Source organism: Leucoraja erinacea, chromosome 6, assembly GCF_028641065.1.
Source record: "Leucoraja erinacea ecotype New England chromosome 6, Leri_hhj_1, whole genome shotgun sequence".
NCBI lineage: Eukaryota > Metazoa > Chordata > Chondrichthyes > Rajiformes > Rajidae > Leucoraja > Leucoraja erinaceus.
In genome coordinates, this window is record NC_073382.1 from 81,722,853 (window position 1) to 81,748,121 (window position 25,269).

Sequence of the window (25,269 nt, forward strand, 5' to 3'; positions counted from 1 at the left end):
AAAAAGACGTAGTATGGGCAGATTCATGGGTAATTTTCGGCCTTATTTCCGTAACCGGCTTCCGTCTCCGCACCAAAGATCCCATAGGATACTAGTGTGGAGACGGAAGCCGGTTACGGAAACATCCTCGTAAAAATAAAAGTTATTTGGGAAAAATCTTCTCTTCCTTTTCAGAATTTTAATTTATCAACACAAACTGTTTCCTCGCAACGTTGATTACACTGCGAGTCGGGTCGGGTTACTGAAATGGATGAAAAAAAGGCCCACGTTCCGTACCGTTGCGTACTACACGTCAGCCCGTTGCTTTTAGTTCGAGTGTGTTCAGTTTCCACTAGTGGGGGATTCTTGAACCAGAGGTCGTAGCCTCAGAATTAAAGGGCGATCCTTTAAGGAGATGAGGAGGAATTTCTTTAATCAAAGGGTAGTGAATCTGTGGAATTCATTGCCAAAGAGGGCTGTGCAGGCCAACAATGGATATATTTAAGGCAGAGGTAGATAGATTTTACTTCGGAGTCACGTGAGTGATTCCGTGAAGAACCCGTTCAGCACGCATGCGCGGCATTACGTCCAGCCGAGCAACAGCGGCACAGCGGGAGTCAGGCGCTCCCGCTATGGAGGTGAAAGAATGGACCGTCAGGTAAGCTGACGTCGGGTTTTTCTTTCACAGGGAGCCTTCTGCTTTCAGGCAGAGAAGAAAGGCTCTAGAACAAACCTGTCCCCCGCTCGACTCCACGGAGGAGCGTTCCATCTGGGGGGGGGCAGCAACAGAACAGACCTGTCCCCCGCTCGACTCCATGGAGGAGCGTTCCATCTGGGGGGGGGGGGGGCAGCATCAAGGCGGTAGGACCGCTTACCCGGCGCTCCGCTATCCCGCCGCCGAGCCCAGCCCGCTAGCGCCTGAGCAGCGGGCTGGATGTAAAGCCATGGAAGAGGCGTCCGGCCGGTGGCTCCGACTTGTCGGACGGGGACGTCTCTCCACCCGGGCAGGGGAGAGACAGCCGCCTGAGCCGCATGGAGCGACTCTTGGAGCAGGAGCTCCAGCGAGGTGCACCCCAGGAGCAGCGCTCTCGCAGAGGGGGGTCCGGCACTCCCTCCACAGTGCCTTGTGCACGGTCTATTGCTTCCTCCTTTCCAGAGGATAGCTTTGGTGACCAGGACTGGGCTGGTCAAGAACAGGGGCAATGGCTGAAGATCTCGGGAGTATGCAAGGGGTGCAGGAACAGGAAGAGCTGCTAGGTGTGGTGTGTGGTGGACAGCTACATGGAAACCCTACGTACAGGAGGCCGTTAAAAGCCTGACATCAGCCATCACATCGTTTTTCCTCGTTCCATGGACAAATACGGAGATGACCACAACCTTCGTAAACAAGTCATAAGACCTGCCATAAAATCCTACATTGCGGGGTTGTGCATACCCCAGCGACTGAGCCAGACCCACTGCTCTTTGGCAAAAACCTCACAAAGCATATGAAGGACATGCAAGAGGTTTTACAAAACTTTCGGCGCATGAGGGTAGGGCCGGGACGAGTAACCAAAAACAGTAATTCCTACGCAGCAGCACCCCATCGCGTCCATCAGTCAACGTCTACCATATCGGACTGATGAAAGCTCGGAGTCCGCATTCTATCACCGAAAGTCTTATTAGACCAGGGCCCAGAGCGGACCCCATGGAATATGTGCCACCCCCCAACGTCACCGCCACGTCAGACGACGTGCAACACTCGTTGGACCGGCAGGAAACAGAAGAATACCTATAACTATGGAGGGTCTGGTTCCTACCAGTATATAGAGTAATACTAACACATGGGAGTCTATCACGAGTGATCAGTATATACTCAATGGCATTAGTGAATACAAATACAATTCATACTAGAAAAATTGCCACCAGGTCAACATTCACCCCAGAGGGTATTTTTCCCCTCTCCGTTAAAGAAACAAGAGGGACAAGCTGAACTGGTGAGCATAATCACAAAGGGATCATGGGAAAACCTGAACCCTTGCAATTCGTATCAAATATATTCACTAAACCCAAAAAAGATGGTGGATGTTGCATCATCATTGACTTAACTTCACTAAATATGTTTGTTAAGTATATACATTTCAAAATGGAACCGGTTGTTACTGCCAAACAACTAAATTCCAAAGGATACTTCATGGCAAGCATTCATCTTAAAGATGTTTACTATTTAGTACCATTCACAAGGATCATCGCAGATACCTGAAATTTACCTGGATGGGGCAGCTATAGCAGTTTAAAGCGTTACCCAATGGGTTCACATCAGCCCAAGAGTGTCATCAAGACACTAAAACCAGCTCTGGCAATATTCAGAAGACAAAAACATATTGTCATGGCATATCTTGATGATATCCTAAATGGTAGGCAAGACCATGAAATTGACTATGTTAGCTGTTCAGCTACCAAACAGTTATGCGAAACCCTGGGGTTATCTTACATCCAGATAAATCTAAGTTGAAGCCATCCACTATCATGGACTACTTGGGCTTCACAATTAATCCAGTCTACGTGACTGTAACATTGCCAAGAGACAACATTGTTGAATTGGCACAATCATGCAACAATTTAATGGTCAACAAACTACCAACTACTCGAGAAGTAACAGAGTAATTGGGAAAATGGTAGCAGCATTTCCGGCTACATAATTCGGACCTTTGTACCAAAAACGACATACAGGTTATTATGATAATTTCATGAAGTTACCCACTGAAGTAATATCAGAACTACAGTGGTGGGCAAAAAACGTTTGACATAGTTTCAGCCTATTATCATCACTAACCCTACGTCAGTTATCCAAACATGTGCCAGTGCTCAAGGCTGAGGAGTAACTAACTCTATATCCAGCACAAGTAGTAGATGGACTAACCCACAATCATCGTTACCACTTACACTGGGCATTAATTATCTAGAGATGTTGGGTGACTTTTATGGTTTAAAAGCATATGCATAAATATGCATCACTTGCATGTACGGTTATAAATAAATAATACTACGGTGGTGGCCTACATTAACCATATGGGCAGCATAAAATCGGTATCATGCGACAAGTTGGTCAACACAATTTGGTAATGGTGTGTCCAAAGACATATTTGGCTATCAGTAACTTACCTGCCAGGTAAGCTAAATACAGTGGCAGACACCAGGTCACGTAAATTTAATGACAACATCGAATGGATGTTGAAACCCCAAAGAAATTTTCACAAAAGTTATCAAGCAATATGGCACGCCAGATATCGATTTATTTGCATCGGCTAAATCACCAGGTAACTATGTATGTCGCTTGGGAACCAGACCCTGAGGCAGCAGCGGTAGATGCGTTCGCGCTGGATTGGGGAAATTCTTCTTCTATGCATTTCCTCCCTTCTGCCTCATCAGTCGGGGACTACGCACAGTACAAATGGACTCTGCTTCAGGTATTTTGATAGTACCCGACTGGCCTACACAGCCATGGTTCCCAATACTCCATGACATGGTTGTTGAAGCTCCGATGGTATTCCCCAGTGACCCAGAGTTATTAACACCCAGTGTCGGGCACAAGCCACCCGTGCCATGAAAAAATCAAACTCCTGGGTTGCAGATTCTGCACAAACCACTTCTGGGACTGGGATTATCTGAACAAACCGTCGACACCATGTCAGCATCCCTCTGAACATCCACTAAAAAACAGCACTTGTCCAGCATCAAAAAATGGGAGACGTACTGCTTGGATACAGGGACCACCTACTCAACCGCTACAGTTACCAACGTACTGGAATTCCTGGCGAACCTTCACCACGATGAAGGACTCAGCTACAGAGCCATCAACACAGCTAGAATTGCCCTGCCTGTCTATTTAAAACCAGCTCCAGGACAACAGGCCATGGGGTCCCACCAGCTGGTGGTCAAACTAATGAAGGGTATTTACAACTCTAACCCCCTAGACCAAGGTACACCCATATATGGGATGTCAGTGTGGTCCCGACATACCTCAGGGGATGGCCACCAGCCAGATCCCTCAACCTGGAACCATCTATGCTCAAAACACTCATGTTGATGGCAATTGTATCTGCACAGAGGGTCCAGTCACTACACCTATTGCGACTGGACACCATGCTCACAGCTCCAGACCAGATCTCTGTCGTTATCCAGGGAATGATCGAACAGAGCAGACCAGGAACACCTAATCCAGTCGTGGAATTCCGGGCTTACCCGCTAGAAACACGGTTATGTGCCATGACCCTACTATCCTACATAGACACAACCAAAATATTCGAGGGAGATGAAAAGCCTTGTGGGTCAGTCATAAAAAAACCTTATGGTCGGGTGACGAGCCATTTCGAGATGGCTCAAGCAGGTGCTAAAAACTGCTGGGATAAAAACTAACATGTACAAATTTCATTCCACCAGGGCAGCATCCACGTCGACGGCTAAAAGAATGGACGTGCCTATAAACCTCATCCTGGCTACAGCAGGATGGTGGGGGGGAAAGACCGTTCAGAAATTTTATAATAAGACGTTGGCAAAACCTGTTTTATTTGCAGGAAAGATTTTACCGACTGCAAATATTTAATTTAAGCCCAGGGGAGCAATTGAATTTGTTAAAAAATACCATTGTGTTTTTCTACAAACAGATCATTGGTTGGTTACGATAACACACTTCCTCCCTCAAAGACTTCGGCAGTGATGTAGTAATAACTGTTACACGGTTTGAAATCACAGAGCTATGAAATCTTCACGGAATCACTCACGTGACTACGAAGTAAAATAGTAAGATTAAACGAGAACTTACCAGTTTGAACAATCCTTGTTCAATGCGTACCAGGGCCCCATCCCCGACCTTTACATCCGTTACATTGACGACTGCTTTGGGGCCACCTCCTGCACCTACACACAACTGACTGACTTCATCCACTTCACCACCAACTTCCATCCGGCACTCCAATACACCTGGACCATTTCCGACACTTCCCTACCATTCCTTGACCTCACCATCTCCATCGCAGGGGACAGACTTCTGACCGACATACACTACAAACCAACTGACTCACATGGCTATCTGGATTACACGTCGTCCCACCCTGCCCCCTGTAAAGAATCCATCCCCCACTCCCAATTCCTCCACCAACGCCGCATCTGTTCCCAGGATGAGACATTCCATACCAGGGCAACGGAAATGTCCTCGTTCTTCAGGGAATGGGGATTCCCCTCCGCCACCATAGATGAGGCTCGCACCAGGGTCTCTTCCATACCCCGCAACACTGCTCTCTCTCCCCATCCCCGCACTCGCAACAAGGGCAGAGTCCCCCTGGTCCTCACCTTTCACCCCACCAGCCGGCAAATACAACACATAATCCTCCGCCATTTCCGCCACCTCCAACGTTACCCCACCACTTGCTACATCTTCCCATCTCCCCCCATGTCTGCCTTCCGCAAAGACCGCTCCCCCCGCAACTCCCTTGTCAATTCTTCCCTTCCCTCCCGTACCACCCCCTCCCCGGGCACTTTCCGTTGCAACCGCAAGAAATGCAACACCTGTCCCTTCACCTCCCCCCTCGACTCCATTCAAGGTCCCAAGCAGTCGTTCTAGGTGCGACAAAGGTTCACCTGTATCTCCTCCAACCTCATCTACTGCATCCGCTGCTCTAGATGTCAGCTGATTTACATCGGGGAGACTAAGCAGCGGTTGGGCGATCGTTTCACCGAACACATCTGCTCAGTCCGCAATAACCAACCTGAACTCCCGGTGGCTCAGCACTTCAACTCCCCCTCCCATTCCCAATCCGACCTCTCTGTCCTGGGTCTCCTCCATTGCCAGAGTGAGCAACACCGGAAATTGGAGGAACACCACCTCATATTCCGCCTGAGCAGCATGCATCCTAATGGCATTAACGTTGAATTCTCCCAATTTTGCTAGCCCTTGCTGTCTCCTCCCCTTCCTTAACCCTCTAGCTGTCTCCTCCCATCCCCCCGCCCTCGGGCTCCTCCTCCTCCCCTTTTTCCTTCCTTCTCCCCTCCCACCCCCCATCAGTCTGAAGAAGGGTTTCGGCCCGAAACGTCGCCTATTTTCTTCGCTCCATAGATGCTGCTGCACCCGCTGAGTTTCTCCAGCAATTTTGTGTACCTTACCAGTTTGAAGTTTGATCTGTATTTTATGAGGAGTTACGATGAGGGATTACGTGCCCTCCGCTCCCACCCGCAATAATATGGGTCAAATTCATAAACTGATGTCTCCTTATCTTTACTATGTTTACTTCAATAACTGTGTCTATCTGTGATTCCACACCGCTGCTTTGAAGTATGCAGCGCTGAGCGGGTTCTTCACGTAATCCCTCATCGTAACTCCTCATAAAATACAGATCAAACTTCAAACTGGTAAGTTCTCGTTTAATCTTATTAATCTTGATTAGTAAAAGTGTCTGGTTATGGGGAGAAGGCATAAGAATGGGGTTAGGAGGGAGGGATAGATCAGCCATGATTGAATGATGGAGTGGACTTGATGGGCCGAATGGCCTAATTCTGTTCCTATCACTTATGAACTGTCTTGGGAGTTTCCATTGGTCTGCGGTGGTTACCAAAGCTGACTGTGGTTCCTGGTTTGTTTGTTGTGACAGGTGGCTGTTTGCAACTTGGCCTCGCTGGCACTGAACATGTACGTTACTGCAGATCGCAGCTACGACTTCAATAAACTGGCCGACGTCACCCGGGTGGCCGTGAAGAACCTGAATAAAATCATCGAAGTGAACTATTACCCAGTCCCCGAGGTAGGTCTGTGCTGGAGCTTCGAATTCATTGGTGGAAAAGCACGGGGAGGTTGATGGAGTCAAGACGGCATGGAAACAGGCCCTTTGGCCCACCTTGCCCGCGCTAACCAACATGCTCCAATCTACTTTAGTCCCTCCAGCCCTCGTTTGGCCCATATCCCTCTAAACCAGTGGTCGGCAATCTACGGCCCCCGGGCCGAATGCGGCCCATAACCCGAAATCATCCGGCCCGCAGGCGGATTTTGTTTCCCGTGTGCATCCGAGCGCAGCCGAGCTCTGGCGGTACCGCATCCTGGGCAAAGCCACCGGCACAGCCGCGCACCTTCTGTGAACACGTTTAAGAAAGAACTGCAGATGCTGGAAAACTCGAAGGAAGACAAAAATGCTGGTGAAACTCAGCGGGTGAGACGTGCAAGGATTGCACGAGCAATCCGCTGAGTTTCTCCAGCATTTTCACCTACCTTCTGTGAACAGTGATTTGACGACTGCTATCCGGGGCGCGATCCATGTGGACACGTGATAGATGTGGCCCACCATCTGCTCACAGACATGCGTCCTGGCCCCTATACAGAACAAGGTTGCCGTCCCCTGCTCTAAACCTATCCTTTCCATGTTTTTGTCCAAATGTTTTTTAAGAGTGGTGAAAGTACCTGCCCCAACTACCTCCTGTGCCAGCTCGTTACACACACCTACCATCCTTTGTGTGGAGAAAAAAAAGTTGCCCCTTGGGTTCCGATTAAATCGTTCTCCCCTCACCTTAAACCTATATCCTCTGGTTCTTGATTCCCCTAGTCTGGGTAAAAGACTTTGCATTCACCCTAGCTACTCCCCTCATAATCTTACACACCCCTAAGATCACCCCTCATCCTCCTGCGCTCCAAGGAACAAAGTCCTTGCCTCAACCTCTCCCTATAGGTCAGGCACTCAGATTTTGGAATCATCCTCGTAAAGCTTCTCCATCTTTTCCAGCTTGATCCAAATGATTTGGGTTGGTATATTAATTTTTACTGTGTTTCTGATGTGCATGCACGCACACAAGTGTGACAAACTGCGGTGTTGATGGAAGCTTTTTGTTGAGATCCATGACATTCGAGGGGGTGCAGAGGATGTTTGTCAGAATGATGCTTGGATTAAGGGCTATTCAGAGCTGCCAAGTAGTACGGATTTTCCGTATTTTGTACGGAAATGCGACAAAAATTCAGATGTACGGATTTGCTTTGTAAAATACAGATTACATCTATTAGTATTTTAAATTTCAAGATCTGGATAATTACGCTTTGATCTGCCTGTCCCGCTACAGGTTTAAACAGCGGTGTCAGTTTAACTCGTGGGAACAGTGCAATGCGTTCTCATTATAGTGCTACCAGCTGGAGCACCATTGCCTTTACACACAGTGCTATGGGCTTTACAAATAGTGCTATGGCCACAGCGCTATGGGTCACAGACTGTTCAGGGAGGGAGAAGGAGAGAGGGAGTGAGGGAGGGAGGGAATAAGAGAGGGAGGAAGAAAAAAAGGAAGGAGAGAGGGAGAAGGAAAGGGAGGGAAAGAGGAAGGAGGGAGAGAGCGAGGGAGGGAGAGGGAGGCTTCCAAAATGGCTTCTAGATCATCATCTGGTGCTAAAAGCAGGAAGCAGCGGTTCAAACAGAAATATACAAAGAGATGGCAATGAATGCACTGTCAAGTAAGGTGCGTAGAAGACATGTCAATTGGTAGCAAAGTTATGCATTCTTCAAAGTATTCAAAGGTTTTTATTAGTCACATTCACATACAGCGAGGTGTAATGAAGTGAAATGCTTTTTGCCATTTTGCAGCACACAAAAAAAGAACACAGACATAACACCAATGAGAGTCTTAAACACAAAGAACATCCCCCCACAATGGCTCCCACCATGAGGGAAGGCACAAAGTCCAGTCCCCAACCCCAGTTCACCCATAGTCGGGCCTATTGAGGCCTCCACAGTTGCCTCTATGGAGGTCCGATGTTCCTGGCCGTTCTCGCCGGGTGGTGGTGCTCCGGCGTCGGGAGAGTCCTCACAGCGGCCTGGGAACCCTGGAACGGCCGCCTCCGTACTGGAGGCCGTGGCTTCCGAAGCCGACAAGGCCGCGCCGGTTGGAGCTCCACAACTGGCCATCTCGTCGCGAGATCCCAGGCGCCCGGTGTAAAGTTCGGCGCCGCCGCCTGCAGCTGGCCGCTCCACAGTCCCGCAGCTCCGCGATGTTGTTCCCGGCGGTCTCAGCTCACCGGAGCTCCAGCGCGGCGACCCAGGCAAGGCATCGTCCGCTCCACGATAGCGCTCCTGCGCTGTGCCGCCGCCGAAGCCGAGGATCTGGGCGGTCCGCGACAGGAAACGCTGCTCCAGGCCCGCTGGTAGGCCGCGAGGACGGGTCGAAGCTGCAGCCCGGAGAAAAGCTGCCTCTCCGACCAGGTAGGGACCCTGAAAGGCAGTTTCCCCCTTTCCACCCCACCCCCCACACAAAAATTCTAGACCTCCAAACAAAACACCTCCAAACAAAACACTTTTAACTAACTAAAAATAAAAATAAAACGGTGAAAAGACAGACAACTGCTGGCATGGGTATGATCGCACATAAAAAAAAAATCTTTTTTTTTAGCGCAATGGCACTGCGTAAAAATACTGATTTCCTCAGCAAAATACTGATTTTCAGGTACTAGAATACTGAAATGCTCTGACAAAGCTTGGCAACTCTGGGTATTAGCTACAGGGAGAGGTAGGACAGACTTGGATTGTTCTCTATGAGCCATCAAATGCTGTATAAAATGGGGGTATGGGTGGGATAGGCATTGCCATTTCTGAATATCTTTCCTGGTCTGAGAACACTAATGCAATTATCGAGAACGCTCATCAGCGCCTCTACTTCCGGAGAAGATTACAGAGAGTCGGTTTGTCAAGGAAGACTCTCTCTAACTTCTACAGGTGCCCAGTAGAGAGCATGCTGACCGGTTGCATCGTGGCTTGGTTCGGCAATTTGAGCGCCCTGGAGAGGAAAAGACTACAAAAAGTAGTAAACATTGCCCAGTCCATCATCGGCTCTGACCTTCATTCCATCGAGGGGATTTATCACAGTCGCTGCCTCAAAAAGGCTGGCAGCATCATCAAAGACCCACACCAGCCTGGCCACACACTCATCTCCCCGCTACCTTCAGGTAGAAGGTACAGGAGCCTGAAGACTGCAACAACCAGGTTCAGGAATAGCTACTTCCCCACAGCCATCAGGCTATTAAACCTGGCTCGGACAAAACTCTGATTATTAATAACCCATTATCTGATATTTGCACTTTTATCATTTTATTTATTCATGTGTGTATATATTTATATTATTGTATATGGACACACTGATCTGTTTTGTAGTAAATGCCTACTATGTTCTGTGTGCTGAAGCAAAGCAAGAATTTCATTGTCCTATCAGGGGACACATGACAATAAACTCTTGAACTTGAACTTGAACAGGATTGAAGTATCAAATACCAGAGGGCACAGCTTGAAGGTGAGGGGGGCAACGTTTATCAGATGTACACTGCAGGGTTTTTTTGACAATAGACAATAGGTGCAGGAGTAGGCCATTCGGCCCTTCGAGCCAGCACCGCCATTCATTGTGATCGCAGCTGATCATCCCCAATCAGTACCCCGTTCCTGCCTTCTCCCCATATCCCCTGACTCCACTATCTTTAAGAGCTCTATCTAAAGATAGGTGGGGTCTTTAAACATGGGGGCCTGGAACTCACTGTCAGGGGTGAAGGTGGAGGCAGAGGCAGCAGTGGCATTTTAGAGGCTTTTGGATGGGCATGTGGATATGGAGGGAAATATTTTGTGCAGGCAGGGTCAAAGCTGGTCTTGGCATCGTGCTCGGCACAGACATTGAGCCAGAGAGCCTGTTCCTGTGCTGTGCTGTTCAATGTAGAACAGGGCCACTCAGGATCAGTGCCCAAAATGTCCGTGTTGAAAATTATGCCAAGTTAAACTAATCCGCTCTGCCTGCACGTGATCCATATTCCTGCATATTCATGCGACTATCGAAAAGCCTCTTCAATGCCACAGTGCATCTTTGCCTCTATTTGGCCCTAGTGAGACCACACCTGGAGTATTGTGTACAGTTTTGGTCCCCTAATTTGAGGAAGGACATTCTTGCTATTGAGGGAGTGCAGCGTAGGTTCACAAGGTTAATTCCCGGGATGGCGGGACAGTCACATGCTGAGAGAATGGAGTGGCTGGGCTTGTACACTCTGGAGTTTAGAAGGATGAGAGGGAATTTCATTGAAATTTATAAGATTGTTAAGGGCTTGGACACGCTAGAGGCAGGAAACATGTTCCCGATGTTGGGGGAGTCCAGAACCAGGGGCCACAGTTTAAGAATAGGGAGTAAGCCATTTAGAACGGAGACGAGGAAACACTTTTTCTCACAGAGCGTGGTGAGTCTGTGGCATTCTCTGCCACAGAGGGTGGTGGAGGCCGGTTCTCTGGATGCTTTCAAGAGAGATCTAGATAGAGCTCTTAAAAATAGTGGAGTCAGGGGATATGGGGAGAAGGCAGGAAAGGGGTGCTGATTGGGGATGATCAGCCATGATCACATTGAATGGCGGTGCTGGCTTGAAGGGCCAAATGGCCTACTCCTCCACCTATTGTCTATTGTAATCCTCTGAACTTTTCCTATCCATGTAGATAGTTTAGAGCCACAAGGAACAGTGGAACACAAAGTGCTGGATGATGAGCTTTTCATTGTTATTGGAACTGTGCAGTAATGTGCAGTCACGGTGGGCTGAAGGGCCTGTCCCTGTGCTGTGCTCTTTGTTCTGTATGCATAGACAGTAGGACCAGGAGTAGCCATTTGAACTTGGTCTTCCACTAGTAAGAGCAGGTGCTGTGGCTTAAACCCATTTCTTTGCCTTTGATACGTATCCCAATTCCTTTAACATCCAGAAATGATTCAGTTTTAGAGACTGTCCTCGCAGCTCCTTGCGACAAAGAATTGTCAGTGTTCGACCGATGCGTTGAAGACATCTCACCTCATCTTTGTCCTTTCTGGCCACCTCCTTTCAGACTGACACCACGGTGGCTCAGCAGTAGATTTGCTGCCTCACAACGGCAGAGACCCTGGGTTGATCCTGACTACAGGTGCTGTCTGTATGGAGTTTGTACGTTCTCCACGTGACCTGCGTGAGGTTTCTCCGGGATCTCCGGTTTCCTCCCACACTCCAAAGACGTGTGGGTTTGTATGTTAATTGGCTTGGTATAACTGTAAATTGTCCCTAGTGTTAGTGTGTGGGGGTCACCAGTCGGCACGGACTTGGTGGGCCGAAGGGCCTGGTTCTGTGCTGTATCTCTAAAAACTGAAACTAGTTCTAGACTCCTCAGCTGGAAGAATCTCGGCTGGATTTACCTCGTACAGATTTAAGATTTTTTCTTAAGATGATGACACAAGCTCTAGAGCAGTGATGCCTGCCGTACTGAATCTCTTCATGACCCGACTGGGGATTCTGTCTAGTGACATATATTTATCTGTGTAATTACATTAATGGGTCTGCATGTTGCAGCAAGTAAAAATGTCAATGTTCCTTTGTTGGTACACATGACGAGTTGTTCAGCATGGACACTGGTCTAGGTTCATTATTGTCAAGTGTACCAAGGTACAATGAAAAGCTTTGATTTGCATGCTATCCTAACCGGTCTGAAAAATACTAAATACAATCTGGTCTAAATCAAATACGATAGAGCAAAGGGGAAGATACAGAGTGCAAAATATAGTTGTAGCACATCAGTTCCAGAGACAAAAGTCCGATGTCCACCGAAGGGGCTGAAGGGCCTATTCCTGTGCTGCAATGTTCTATAGACACAAAATGCTGGAGTAACTCAGCGCGTCAGGCAGCACCTCTGGAGAAAAATTGGTGACGTTTCGGGTTGAGACCCTTCTTCTGACTGAGAGTCAGGAGAGGGAAGCTGGAGGTATGAAAAGGTTCAGAACAAGCTGACCATTTTATCTCTGGTGTAAACCAGCATCTGCAGTTCCTTCCTACACATTTTGTCCTGCAATGTTCTATGTTGCCCCTTCCTGGCTTGCCCTGGGTGTAACTTGCCCTGGCTGTAACTGGTTGCACTTTAAATGACTTCAACATTGCGGAGTCCTGGTGATCCCTTTGCCGAGGGTCGCCAGTGTTGAATCTCCGCCCAGCTCGGCCTGTAGACTTCGGGAGCCCCGGTCTCCGGTAAGAAGTGGCCGATTCGGAAACTCCAAGCCGCTGAGAATGTTCTTCCGTTCCGACGTCGGAGTTCCAACCATCCCGGCGAGAGGGCCTGGACATCGGGCCGCCCGTAACGCCGACTGCGGCGAGCTCAAAGGCCCCGACCACGTGTGACTGAACTTTATTGCCTTCCCTCACGGTGGTAAACGTTGATTCTGCTGTGTGGGGATGTTCATGTTAAACTCTATCGTGGATTGTGTTCTTTTTATATTCGTATGGCTGTCTGGTAACTCACATCTCACTGTACCAATTGGTGCGCGTGACAATAAATGTAAACTTGAACATGAAATGCCTTTGTCTCCCTCTCTCTCTCAGGCGGAATATTCCAATAAGAAGCACCGGCCGATTGGAATTGGCGTCCAGGGGCTGGCGGACGCCTTCATCATGATGCGATACCCCTTTGAAAGCGAGGAGGCTCAGACGCTCAACATTCAGATCTTTGAGACCATTTACTACGCAGCCCTGGATGCCAGCTGTGACTTGGCCAAGGAGTTGGGTCCGTACGAGAGTTACCAGGGCTGCCCGGTCAGCAAGGGGGTGAGTGGCTGGGTCGGGGAGTGACTGTTTCTGTACTCTAGCTGCCTGTGTTTCTCACTGCTCGATTACACTGGTTAGGGCCGCACAGCGGTAGAGCTACTGCCTTGCAGCGCCAGTGACCCGGGTTTGATCCTGACTGGTGACGACCGGTGCTTGTTTGGAGCTTCTCCCTGTGGGATTTCTCCAAAATCTTCCGTTTCCCCCCACAGTCCAAAGACGGACAAGTATGTTGTTTAATTGGCTTGGTATAAATGTAAATTGTCCCTAGTGTGTAGGATAGTGTTAGTGTCCAGGGATTGCTGGACTAGGTGGGCTGAAGGGCCTGTTTCTCTAAACTACACTAAACCTCTTGTCTCTATTCATCATCATGTGGATTTCTGACATTATAGATTTAATTAAATTCTTCCATTGAAGTTGAGGATTTGTCATTTGTCCATGGTTGCCGGAGAAGGATGTAGCAACTGTCTCGGGCAGCGAATGTGGCTCTTGTTAGATCCACCAAGGAAATTTGAGCCACGGGTGTGATGCAGTGTCGCAGGCTTGTGTAGGAGCAGGAGGTCAGGGAAGGCGACTCGAGGAACTGCAGATGCTGGGGTCTGGCAGCATCTGTGAAAGGAATGGACAGTTGATGTTTTGGGTTAGAAACATAGAAACATAGAAATTAGGTGCAGGAGTAGGCCATTCGGCCCTTTTAGAGCCTGCACCGCCATTCAATATGATCATGGCTGATCATCCAACTCAGTATCCCGTACCTGCCTTCTCTCCATACCCCCTGATCCCCTTAGCCACAAGGGCCACATCTAACTCCCTCTTAAATATAGCCAATGAACTGGCCTCAACTACCCTCTGTGGCAGAGAGTTTCCAGAGATTCACCACTACCTCTGCGTGAAAAAAGTTCTTCTCATCTCGGTTTTAAAGGATTTCCCCTTTATCCTTAAGCTGTGACCCCTTGTCCTGGACTTCCCTAACATCGGGAACAATCTTCCTGCATCTAGCCTGTCCAACCCCTTAAGAATTTTGTAATTTTCTATAAGATCCCCTCTCAATCTTCTAAGTTCTAGAGAGTATAAACCAAGTCTATCCAGTCTTTCTTCATAAGACAGTCCTGACATCCCAGGAATCAGTCTGGTGAACCGTCTCTGCACTCCCTCTATGGCAATAATGTCCTTCCTCAGATTTGGAGACCAAAACTGTACGCAATACTCCAGGTGTGGTCTCACCAAGACCCTGTACAACTGCAGTAGAACCTCTCTGCTCCTATACTCAAATCTTTTGCAATGAAAGCTAACATACCATTCGCTTTCTTCACTGCCTGCTGCACCTGCATGCCTACCTTCAATGACTGGTTTACCATGACACCCAGGTCTCGCTGCATCTCCCCCTTTCCCAATCGGCCAGGAAGGAACCCTTCTTCAGACTGCAGTAGGGGGAGGGGGGAAGAAAGCTGGAAAAGAGATGTCGGTGGGGCAAATGCCTGACACGTCTCAGCCTTCTATGGTTTAAAGAAAAAAGTCCCAGCGCAACCAACCTCGCCCTTAACTCAAGCCCAAGGAAAATCCCGCTGAATCCAGGTTTGTGATCAGTAAGCACATCAAAGGTTAAGGCAAGAAGGTATGAGAGTGGGGTTGAGAGGGAAAATAGATCAGCCGTGATTGAATGGCGGAGAAGAGTTGATTGGCCAAATGGCCTAATTCTACTCCAGTGTCTATGGAATCTCTTCTTCACCGTTTCCATTTAATCTCGAGCATTTGGAATTTGAATCAAGCCCCCTTGATGGGTTGGAAATAGGCGTGCTACCTCGGCATTGTACTGTCAAATCATCTGCTTAGTGTAGCAGTGGAGTCAACATGTTTAGATTGTTTTTGAGGTTTTGCCTGGCTCCAGCAGTTTGAGATTGTGAGTTCCTCTGTAGCAGCAGGACTTTTAAATGTGTGACATACTGACTGCGTTGCTTTCAGATCCTCCAGTATGACATGTGGAACGTCACGCCCACTGATCTTTGGAACTGGAAGGACCTAAAGGAGAAAATTGCAAAGTAAGTCACTGCTGCCACTTTGACAAGGTTTGAGAAAAGAAAGAGTAAGGTGTCTGATTAAATGTCTCGTAATTAAGGTGAAATAAGATCATAAGTGATAGGAGCAGAACTAGGCCATTCGGCCCATCAACACTACTCCACCATTCAATCATAGCTGATCTATCTCTCCCTCCTAACCCCATTCTCCTGCCTTCTCATAACTTCTGACACCCGTACTGATCAAGAAACTATCTCTGCCTTAAATATATCCGCTGACTTGGCCTCCACAGCCGTCTGTGGCAAAGAATCCCACAGATTCACCACCCTCTGACTAAAGAAATTCCTATTCATCTCATCTCCAAATAGAACGTCTTTAATTCTGAGGCTGTGCCCTCTAGTCCTAGACTCTCCCAATTAGACAGCACGGAAATAGGCCCTTTGGACCACTGCCCATTAACTCCCATTAACCTTCTTGTAGGAGCCATTTAGCGGTGATCAGCATGTTATGTATTCTGTCTAGTTGCCTGTAATTGCTATCAGCATGCTTACGTGAAGGGGTGGAGCAAGGGGCTTTTTAGGTTAGTTGCGGTTTAAACCTTGTGGGGCTGAGATGTCTCCGTTTTTTTACCACACAGGCACTGAGTTTTATCGTGCTTTGAACCATGTGCTGAGCTATGGATAGACAATAGACAATCGGTGCAGGAGTTGGCCATTCGGCCCTTCAAGCCAGCACCGCCATTCAATGTGATCATGGCTGATCATCCCCAATCAGTTCCCCGTTCCTGCCTTCTCCCCATATCCCCTGACTAATAGACATTACAGATTTAAAGCAAGTTTATGGCGTAATGCAACAGCAATTGAGATTGTAGTGTGACAAACTATTTCTTGCTTTGTATTACTTTATTAAAAGCCAATGAATCAAGATTCTACGACTGGAAGACTCGTTTTGTTCTCACTGAAGCTCGGTGAGTGCGTGAACTAAAGCCATTCACAGTCACCATGGGGTTTTATGGCTATCAGGGCAAGGCCTTGACAACATTATCTACACGGCTATAATATTTCTAAACCTTAGTGATTCAATTAGATCAAGTACCATACCATACATGTCATACTTGTAGATATAAGGAACTGCAAATACTGGTTTAAAAAAAAAAGACATGGTGCTGGAGTAACTCGTCATCTCTGGAGATCATGGATGATGGACGCTTTGCGACACGTTCGTGACACAACCCGATTGTGACCCTAGCTATGTTCTTCATAGATGCTGGTTGACTGCCAAGTTACTCCAGCACTTTGTGGCTGATTCAAATACTTATTTAGCAACCCTGGACACTCCAGCCGGGGAAAACATCATCCCAAATCTAGCACGTCACATGTAGCATGTCACATGTTGATTTTGGAAACTTGAACCAAACTTAATTCTTTGGTTCTGAGAAGGAGGGCTGTATTGGAGTATGTGAATAGCACTTTTGTTGTTTACATGGGTCCAAGGCCAAATGTTGTATAATCTGTTATAAAATTAAAACCACTAATTGCAGGTTTGAGTTGGCTTGCTTTTGTTAGTTTGTAAAGGGCCTGTCGCACTTGGCGATTATTTTTCAGCGACTCCCGGCATCATTGACTGATGTATCAGGTCACCAAAAAATACGTATACGTGACGACGTATTGACGTGCGGTGTTTCCTCGAATGTTGCAACATTTTTGTTGTCGCCACTGGATTTTGAAATGTTCAAAATCTTTCGGCGACCCTGATATACGTCAGTCATTGACGCCGGCAGTCGCAGATAAAATTGCCAAGTGGGACAGGCCGTTAAGTTGTTTTAAACTAGTTGGACTTGAGAGTTCTTCATAAACATACTGACCTGCTTTTCTACACTTGAATCCTCTTAGGTACGGAGTTAGAAACAGCCTCCTGATTGCTCCAATGCCCACTGCCTCCACTGCCCAGATCCTGGGTAATAATGAGTCTATTGAACCCTACACCAGCAACATCTACACCAGGCGGGTGCTCTCTGGGGAGTTCCAGGTCAGTGTGCTGTAATGTGGAATGCAAAAGGGAATGGTAGATTGGTCCGAAGAAGGGTCTGGACCCAAAACGTCATCCATTCCTTCTCTCCGGAGTTGCTGCCTGTCCCGCTGAATTACTCCAGCATTTTGTCTCTATCTTCGATTTAAACTAGCACCTGCAATTCCTTCCTGTGCAAAAGGGAACTTTAATTACTTGTTCAGGGATGTAGAAATCTCTGGCAACTTTGCAAATTATCTATTTCTTCCTAGTTATGGACTTGGGTAGTTACGACGCAGCTGCATCTGTGGCTCTGGAGTCGGGTGTAGGACCAATACACAATAGGTGCAGGAGTAGGCCATTCGGCCCTTCGAGCCAGCACCGCCATTCAATGTGATCATGGCTGATCATCCCCAATCAGTACCCCGTTCCTGCCTTCTCCCCATATCTCCTGACTCCATTGTCTTTAAGAGCCCTATCTAACTCTTTCTTGAAAGTATCCAGAGAACCAGCCTCCACTGAGGCAGAGAATTCCAAACTCACAACTCTGAAAAAGTGTTTCCTCATCTCCGTTCTAAATGAATTAGCCGTTATTTCAAGCAGTTAGAAAGGAGTTAAATGTGGAAACGAGGAGCTGCAGGTGCTGGTTTACCAAGGAAAGTCACAAAGTGGTGGATAAATCAGTGGGTCAGGCAGCATCCCTAGAAAACATGGATAGGTAACATTTTGGGTTGGGATCCTTCAGCCTTATCAGTCTGATTCAGTCTGAAGAAGGGCCGTTACTCAAAACGTCACCTCTACATGTTCCCCAGGCATGTGTGAGTAAGGTAGTGAGTAAGTGAAGGTAGACACTAAATGCTGGAGTAACTCAGCGGCTGGAGCAGCATCTATGGAGAGAAGGAATGGGTGACGTTTCAGGTTGAGACCCGAAACATCACCAATTCCTTCTCTCCATAGATGCTGCCCCACCCACTGAGTTACTCCGGCGCTTTGTCCTTTTCAGTTAGAGGGGGGAAGGGTGCTCTCCCTGAGGAGTGGATGTGAACCAGTCAGTGTTTAAGTTTCCTGGTTGCTGTTAGTAGCTTCTTTCCCTGATTTACTTAATTTCTTGACGTTTAAATTCTCTGAATACCACGGTGGGAATGAGACTGGTAGCCAGCCGATGGTCCACAGCTCAGGGTGGTGGTGTGGGACTGGGCCGGTGCGGTTTTTATACAGTGTCGCAGGGATGGGGCAGCTTGTAATGCCGTGTGTGATCTTGCAGATCGTGAACCCGCACTTACTGAAGGACCTGACGGAGCGAGGGATGTGGAACGAGGACATGAAGAACCAGATCATCGCCCAGAACGGATCGATCCAGGTAGCCAGTGCGTCCCAGCGTCCCCCTCCCTTGCATCAGGGGGAGAATTGAGTCCCTCGAGCTGACCCAATTTTTGACTTGGTTTAAGAGAGAGTTAGATAGGGCTCTAGGGGCGAGTGGAGTCGAGGGATATGGGGAGAAGGCAGGCACTGGTTATTGATAGGGGACGATCAGCCATGATCACAATGAATGGTGGTGCTGGCTCGAAAGGCCGAATGGCCTCCTGCACCTATTTTCTATGTTTCTATGACCCATTAATAGATCACAGAATGATCAGATTTGAGCACAGGAGGATGAGGGATGATCTTATAGACGTGTATAATCATAGAAACATAGAAAATAAGTGCATTAGGCCTTTCGGCCCTTCGTGCCATCACCGCCATTCAATATGATCATGGCTGATCATCCACAATCAGTACCCTGTTCTGCCTTTTTCTCCATATCCCCTGATCAGTTCCTGTCTATGTTTCTATAAAATCATGAGAGGAATAGATCGGGTGGATGCACAGACTCTTGCCCAGAGTAGGGGAATCAAGGACTAGAGGACACAGGTTTAAGGTGAAGGGGATAAAGATTTAATAGGAATCTACACTAATCACATCTGCCTGCATTATGTCCATATCTTTCTCTCCCTTGCCTATTGAAGTGTCTGCCTAAATGTCTTTCAAACAAAGTGACTGACTGTATCTGATCCTCTACGACCTCTGCCATGGACCAGATATCAATTGGTCTGCCTTGATTCGAGATACAGCGCGGAAACAAACCTTTGGCTCATCGAGTCCATGCCAGCCACGATCACCCTGTACACTAGCACAAACCTACACACTAGGGACAATTTACAGAAACCAATTCACCTACAAACCTGTACATCTTTGGAGTGTGGGAGGAAAGTGGATCACCCGGAGAAAACCCACTTGGTCACGGGGAGAATGTACAGACCTTGTACAGACAGCACCCGCAGCAGGATCGAACCCGGGTTTCTGGCGCTGTAAGACAGCAATTCTACTGCTGCACTGTTCAACCAGAAAATTGGATTCCTATGTTTACACAGGGAAGCCCCTTGGAGAATCCCATTTAGCATGTAGGTGTACCCTGAGGGAAGAGGTCTTTAGAAATAGAGGAACTTGCAGAAAAGTTTTTTTTTTTTTTTCCTTCAAGTGAAAGGGATGAACTGTGCTCTTGTGCTTCTAAGTCGATGTTTTTGGGTATTGCAAACATTTGTTTCTGGCAGGTCATTGAAGGGATCCCAGATGACCTGAAGTCTCTGTACAAGACTGTGTGGGAGATATCACAGAAGACTATCATCAAGATGGGAGCAGACCGTGGGGCCTTCATTGACCAGAGCCAGTCACTCAACATCCATGTGGCCGAACCCAATTACGCCAAGCTGACCAGCATGCACTTCTACGGGTGGAAGCAGGTGAGTGGAGCAGGAGTGAGCAGAAAGCAGGCCGGGGTCAGTCCCACAGTCAGCTGTACAGTATGGAAACAGGCCCTTCGTAATTAGTACGGGTGTCGGGTTATGGGGAGAAGGCAGGAGAATGGAGTTAGGAGAGAGATATAGATCAGCCATGATTGAATGGGCTTGATGGGCCAAATGGCCTAATTCTACTCCGAAACGTTGCCTATTTCCTTCGCTCCATAGATGCTGCTGCATCCGCTGAGTTTCTCCAGCATTTTTGTCTACCTCTGATTTTCCGGCATCTGCAGTTCCTTCTTAAACAGGAAAAAAGACCAAGTGCTCACTTTATCCGTGCCCCTCATGATCTTGTACACATCAAGTTAGGTATTAAACACTACAACCTCCAAACAGGCTCAGAACTATATAAACCTGGGATCATTATTTTGTCTGTGCTACTAATTATCCTTTGTTTTTAATATATGCCTGAACATTTTAGACAATAGGTGCAGGAGTAGGCCATTTGGCCCTTTGAGCCAGCACCGTCATTCAATGTGATCGTGGCTGATCATCCGTAATCAGCAGGTAGCCAAAAGTGCTGGAGAAACTCATCGGGTGAGGCAGCATCTATGGAGCGAAGGAATGGGTGACGTTTCAGGTCGAGAGACCCGAAACGTCACCTATTCCTTCGCTACATAGATGCTGCCTCACCCGCTGAGTTTCTCCAGCATTTTTGTCAACCTTTGATTGTTCCGGCATCTGCAGTTTCTTCTTAAACATCCACAATCAGTGGTTATTTACTATCGGTTTTACAGAGTACTATGCTTATATATCTGTCATGCTGCTGCAATTAAGATTTTTATTGTTCTCTTTCGGGACATGAATTTATAAGTGAGTCTGTGGAATTCTCTGCCTCAGGTGGAGGCCGGTTCTCTGGATACTTTCAAGAGAGAGCTAGATAGGGCTCTTAAAGATAGCGGAGTCAGGGGATATGGGGAGAAGGCAGGAACGGGGTACTGATTGGGGATGATCAGCCATGATCACATTGAATGGGGGTGTTGGCTCGAAGGGCTGAATGGCCTACTCCTGCACCTATTGTCTATGTAATGGGAGCCCCATTTGACCCGTTGAGTCGAGTCTACTCCGCCATTCAATCATGGCTAATCTATTTTTCTCTCATCTCCCCGTTCTCCTGCCTTCTCCCCGTAACCGCAACACCCGTACTAATCAAGAATCTATCTATCTCTGCTGTAAAAATATCCATTGACTTGGCCACCGCAGCTTTCTGTGGCAATGAATTGCACAGACATCTGATAGTAAAACATTCTTGACTTGACTCTTGAATGCTGAGAGTCTACTTCTTCTACTTCTTGCGTATGGCGTGCACAGCCTAAAGTTGTAGGACAACTTGTTCTGTTTGATCTTATTTGATTGTGCACGCCAGGTTGATTGCATTAGTTGAAACAGGGCGGACCACGTGAAGGTTGCAATCTCCCACCCCCTGAGAGTGTACGTGCAGTGCTGATCACTTTGCTTGTCTCTCCAGGGGCTGAAGACCGGCATGTATTACCTGAGGACCAGACCTGCAGCCAATCCGATCCAGTTCACACTGAACAAGGAGAAACTGCGGGAAAGCTCGTCGGCTGCCGCGGAGCAGGAGAAGAACAAGGCGGCCATGGTGTGCTCGCTGGAGAACCGTGCCGACTGCCTGATGTGTGGCTCCTAGACCAGGAGCACCCGCCAGCATCCTCCTCCCGTCTAATCCTTAGGTAGGAGCCACAAAAACAGCCTCACAGCAAGGCACCTCCACCAGATCCACAACAATTAATGATAATACACGATTCAACAAAATGTACCAATGGGATCCCATTGAACTGTTCGTCTTCTCTCACCTTTTGATGCCGTGTCTCACGGGAGATGACTCTGTTACGGCTGGCAGTATCCTCGGGCAGCTGGGCTTGTTATTCGGGTGGGAAGACTTGGAGTGTCTGTGCTGGAGTGATGCACGCATGCTCCTGCTGTTGGTATGGTTTTATAAACATCTTCATCACATGGGTGTAATATCTGGTGCTACCATTCACTGCCATTCAATCATGACTAATTCACCTATCTTCCCATTCTCTCCATAACCCCTGACACTCGTACTAATCGAAAATCTACCTTCTGTTCCATTACAAAGAATATGCATTGTATTGACTTTTGATACTGATTATGTGATCATTAAACATTCCTGAACAATACTGTTTTATCTTTTCTGGTACGTTGGCTTGATTCATAAACATAGACAATAGGTACAGGAGTAGGCCATTCAGCCATTTGAGCCAGCAACATCATTCAAAATCATCATGGCTGATCATCCAAAATCAGTACCCCATTCCTGCTTTTTCCTCATATCCATTGATTCCCTTAGCCCTGCGAGCTAACTATCTCGAAAAAAACCCAGTGAATTTCCCTCCACTGCCTTCTTTGGCAGATAATTCCACAGATTCACAACTCAATAGACAATAGGTGCAGGAGTAGGCCATTTGGCCCTTCGAGCCAGCACAGCCATTCAATGTGATCTTGGCTGATCATCCCCAAACAGTACCCCGTTCCTGCCTTCTCCCCATATCCCCTGACTCCGCTATCTTTAAGAGCCCTATCTAGCTCTCTCTTGAAAGTATCCGGAGAACCGGCCTCCACCGCCCTCTGAGGCAGAGAATTCCACAGACTCACAACTCTCTGTGAGAAAAAGTGGTTTCCTCGTCTCTGTTCTAAATGGCTTACCCCTTATTCTTAAACTGTGCCCCCTGGTTCTGGACTCCCCCAACATCGGGAACATGTTTCCTGCCTCTTGCGTGTCCAAACCCGTAATTTCTCTGGATGATTTCTCTGGATGATTCACGACTGTCTGGGTTCAATAATAATGGCTGATATAACTGTTCTCACCAAGGGTCCCGACCTGAAACCTTGTCCGTCCGTTCCCTTCCCAGATGCTGCCTGACCCGAGTTGTTCCAGCACGTTGTGCTTTGCTCAAATGCTTGTGTCTTGGCTGCAGCACAAAAGGCAAATCTGGATTTGAAAATGGTGCTGGAGGAACTCAGTGGGTCAGGCAGCGTCTGTGGAGGGAATGGACACATGATGTTTTGGGTTAGGGCTGCCTTCAGACTTGTGGCCCTTGTTGGTCTGTCCCCTAAAGGGAAGCGAGGGGTCAGATATGGTCCAAGTGAATTTGAGGGCACGGTGAATTTGAGGTTAGCCGTAAAGTTATTATTATATAATAATTATAATGATAAAGTTTATTTTGGACTCAAGGTCCAGACAAGGGACAACATTACATAAAAATACATTGCATATTAAAAACATCATAAAGTACATATAAAATCTTAGTATATCACTTATAAAAGCATCATAAATTATATATTAAAAAAAACACAATACACGAATTACAATCCAGAATTAAAAAAATGATCAGTGTCCTACAACGAGGCAACGATACCAGTGTCTCCACAACTGGGATTGGTAGCGTGTTGTGCTAAACCTTATGTTTGACAAGGCCACAATAAATACGTTTTTAGAGTCATTTATCCTGCAGATGAATTTATACATATGATTTCCTACGATAGCTTCTAAAGTACTGACTCCTGCAGCCACAAACATGTTACTAGCACTACACCATCTAGGTTTCCTTAGCAGTGTTCTCATGGCATCATTACAGGCCACTTTTAGTCTCTGCAAACTTGTCTTTCCATAGTTCGACCACAGGTGCGCAGTGTAGAGTGGTGTGCAATATTTTCTAAACGGCGACATCTTCACCACATCTGTACACGCACCAAACTTGTGCAAGGGAATATTCGCCTGTACATACAGCATGCGTCGTTGCCTATAAATATCCTCATCAATATCATTATAAAACTGAGTTCTAGAAATAAGCATAGAATCAGAAAAATAAGTGCAGGGAGTCGGCCATTCGGCCCTTCGAGCCAGCACTGCCATTCAATATGATCATGGCTGATCATCCTAAATCAGTACCCCATTTCTGCCTTCTCCCCATATCCCTTGATTCCTTTGGTCCTCAGAGCTAAATCTAACTCCCTCTTCAACAGGGAGTCCTGATTCAGTCACCAATGCAGCAGAGAAAGACGGGCAATTGTGCCATAGTTTAGAGATACAGCGGGGAAACAGGCCCTTCGGCCCACCGAGTCTGCACCGACCAGCGATCCCCGCACACCAACACCATCCTACTCGCACTAGGGACATTTTACATTTATACCGAGCCAATTAACCTACAAACCTGTATGTCTTTGGAGTGTGGCAGGGAACCGAAGATCTCGGTGAAAACCCACATGGTCACGGGGAGAACGTACAGACAGCACCCGTAGTCGGGATCGAGCCTGAGTCTGTGGTGTTTCAAGCGCTGTAGAACAAGGAGTGTTCAATGATCCCTGCAAAAGGATGGGCATAGCTGGGGCCCATCAATGCTCAAGGTTCTCATCCCATCTGATACTATAAACACATCCTCTGTAAAAACCTTGCATGTTTTTCGCCATGTACAATTGTTCTTTACTCTCTGATCATGTGACTAGTTTGCATAGTTATATGTAAATATACCACACAGCTTCCCCTTTGATAAACACGTACAAACAGCTACATGATGTTTGGGACTAAGACCCATCATTTATTTATTTGCCTCTGTACTACACAATTTGAGATTTGTAAAAGAAAAAGATTTTATTAAAGGCCATTTTTATACATTTGGTTGCACCATGTAGAAATTACAGCAGTGTTTACACATAATCAGGGAATGTTGCCGACTGGCCCACTGCAGACTGCAGGAGTACGTGCTAAGGGACTCGCTGAAGCTCGGTGCAGCCAACGCCAAGGCTCGGTGGGGGAGGGCCACAGTCTAGGACATGGGGGGCACGGTATGGTGGAGACGCCCCTCAAATTAAATTAAGGGA

At 47.5% G+C, this 25,269-nt stretch overlaps 1 protein-coding gene across 2 annotated transcripts in view; it reads left to right on the plus strand.

Moving 5' to 3' along the window:
* Positions 1 to 22,568, plus strand: part of rrm1 (ribonucleotide reductase M1 polypeptide) — a 58,244-nt gene extending 35,676 nt beyond the window's left edge. For both annotated transcript variants that reach the window (XM_055637429.1, XM_055637430.1), the window contains exons 13-19: positions 6,606 to 6,755; positions 13,328 to 13,549; positions 15,509 to 15,585; positions 17,455 to 17,590; positions 18,834 to 18,929; positions 20,161 to 20,349; positions 21,875 to 22,568. In XM_055637429.1, coding sequence (XP_055493404.1) covers positions 6,606 to 6,755; positions 13,328 to 13,549; positions 15,509 to 15,585; positions 17,455 to 17,590; positions 18,834 to 18,929; positions 20,161 to 20,349; positions 21,875 to 22,054 — 1,050 coding nt within the window. In that variant the 3' untranslated portion in view covers positions 22,055 to 22,568. The remainder of the gene's footprint in view (positions 1 to 6,605; positions 6,756 to 13,327; positions 13,550 to 15,508; positions 15,586 to 17,454; positions 17,591 to 18,833; positions 18,930 to 20,160; positions 20,350 to 21,874) is intronic.
* Positions 22,569 to 25,269: the final 2,701 nt, after the last annotated feature.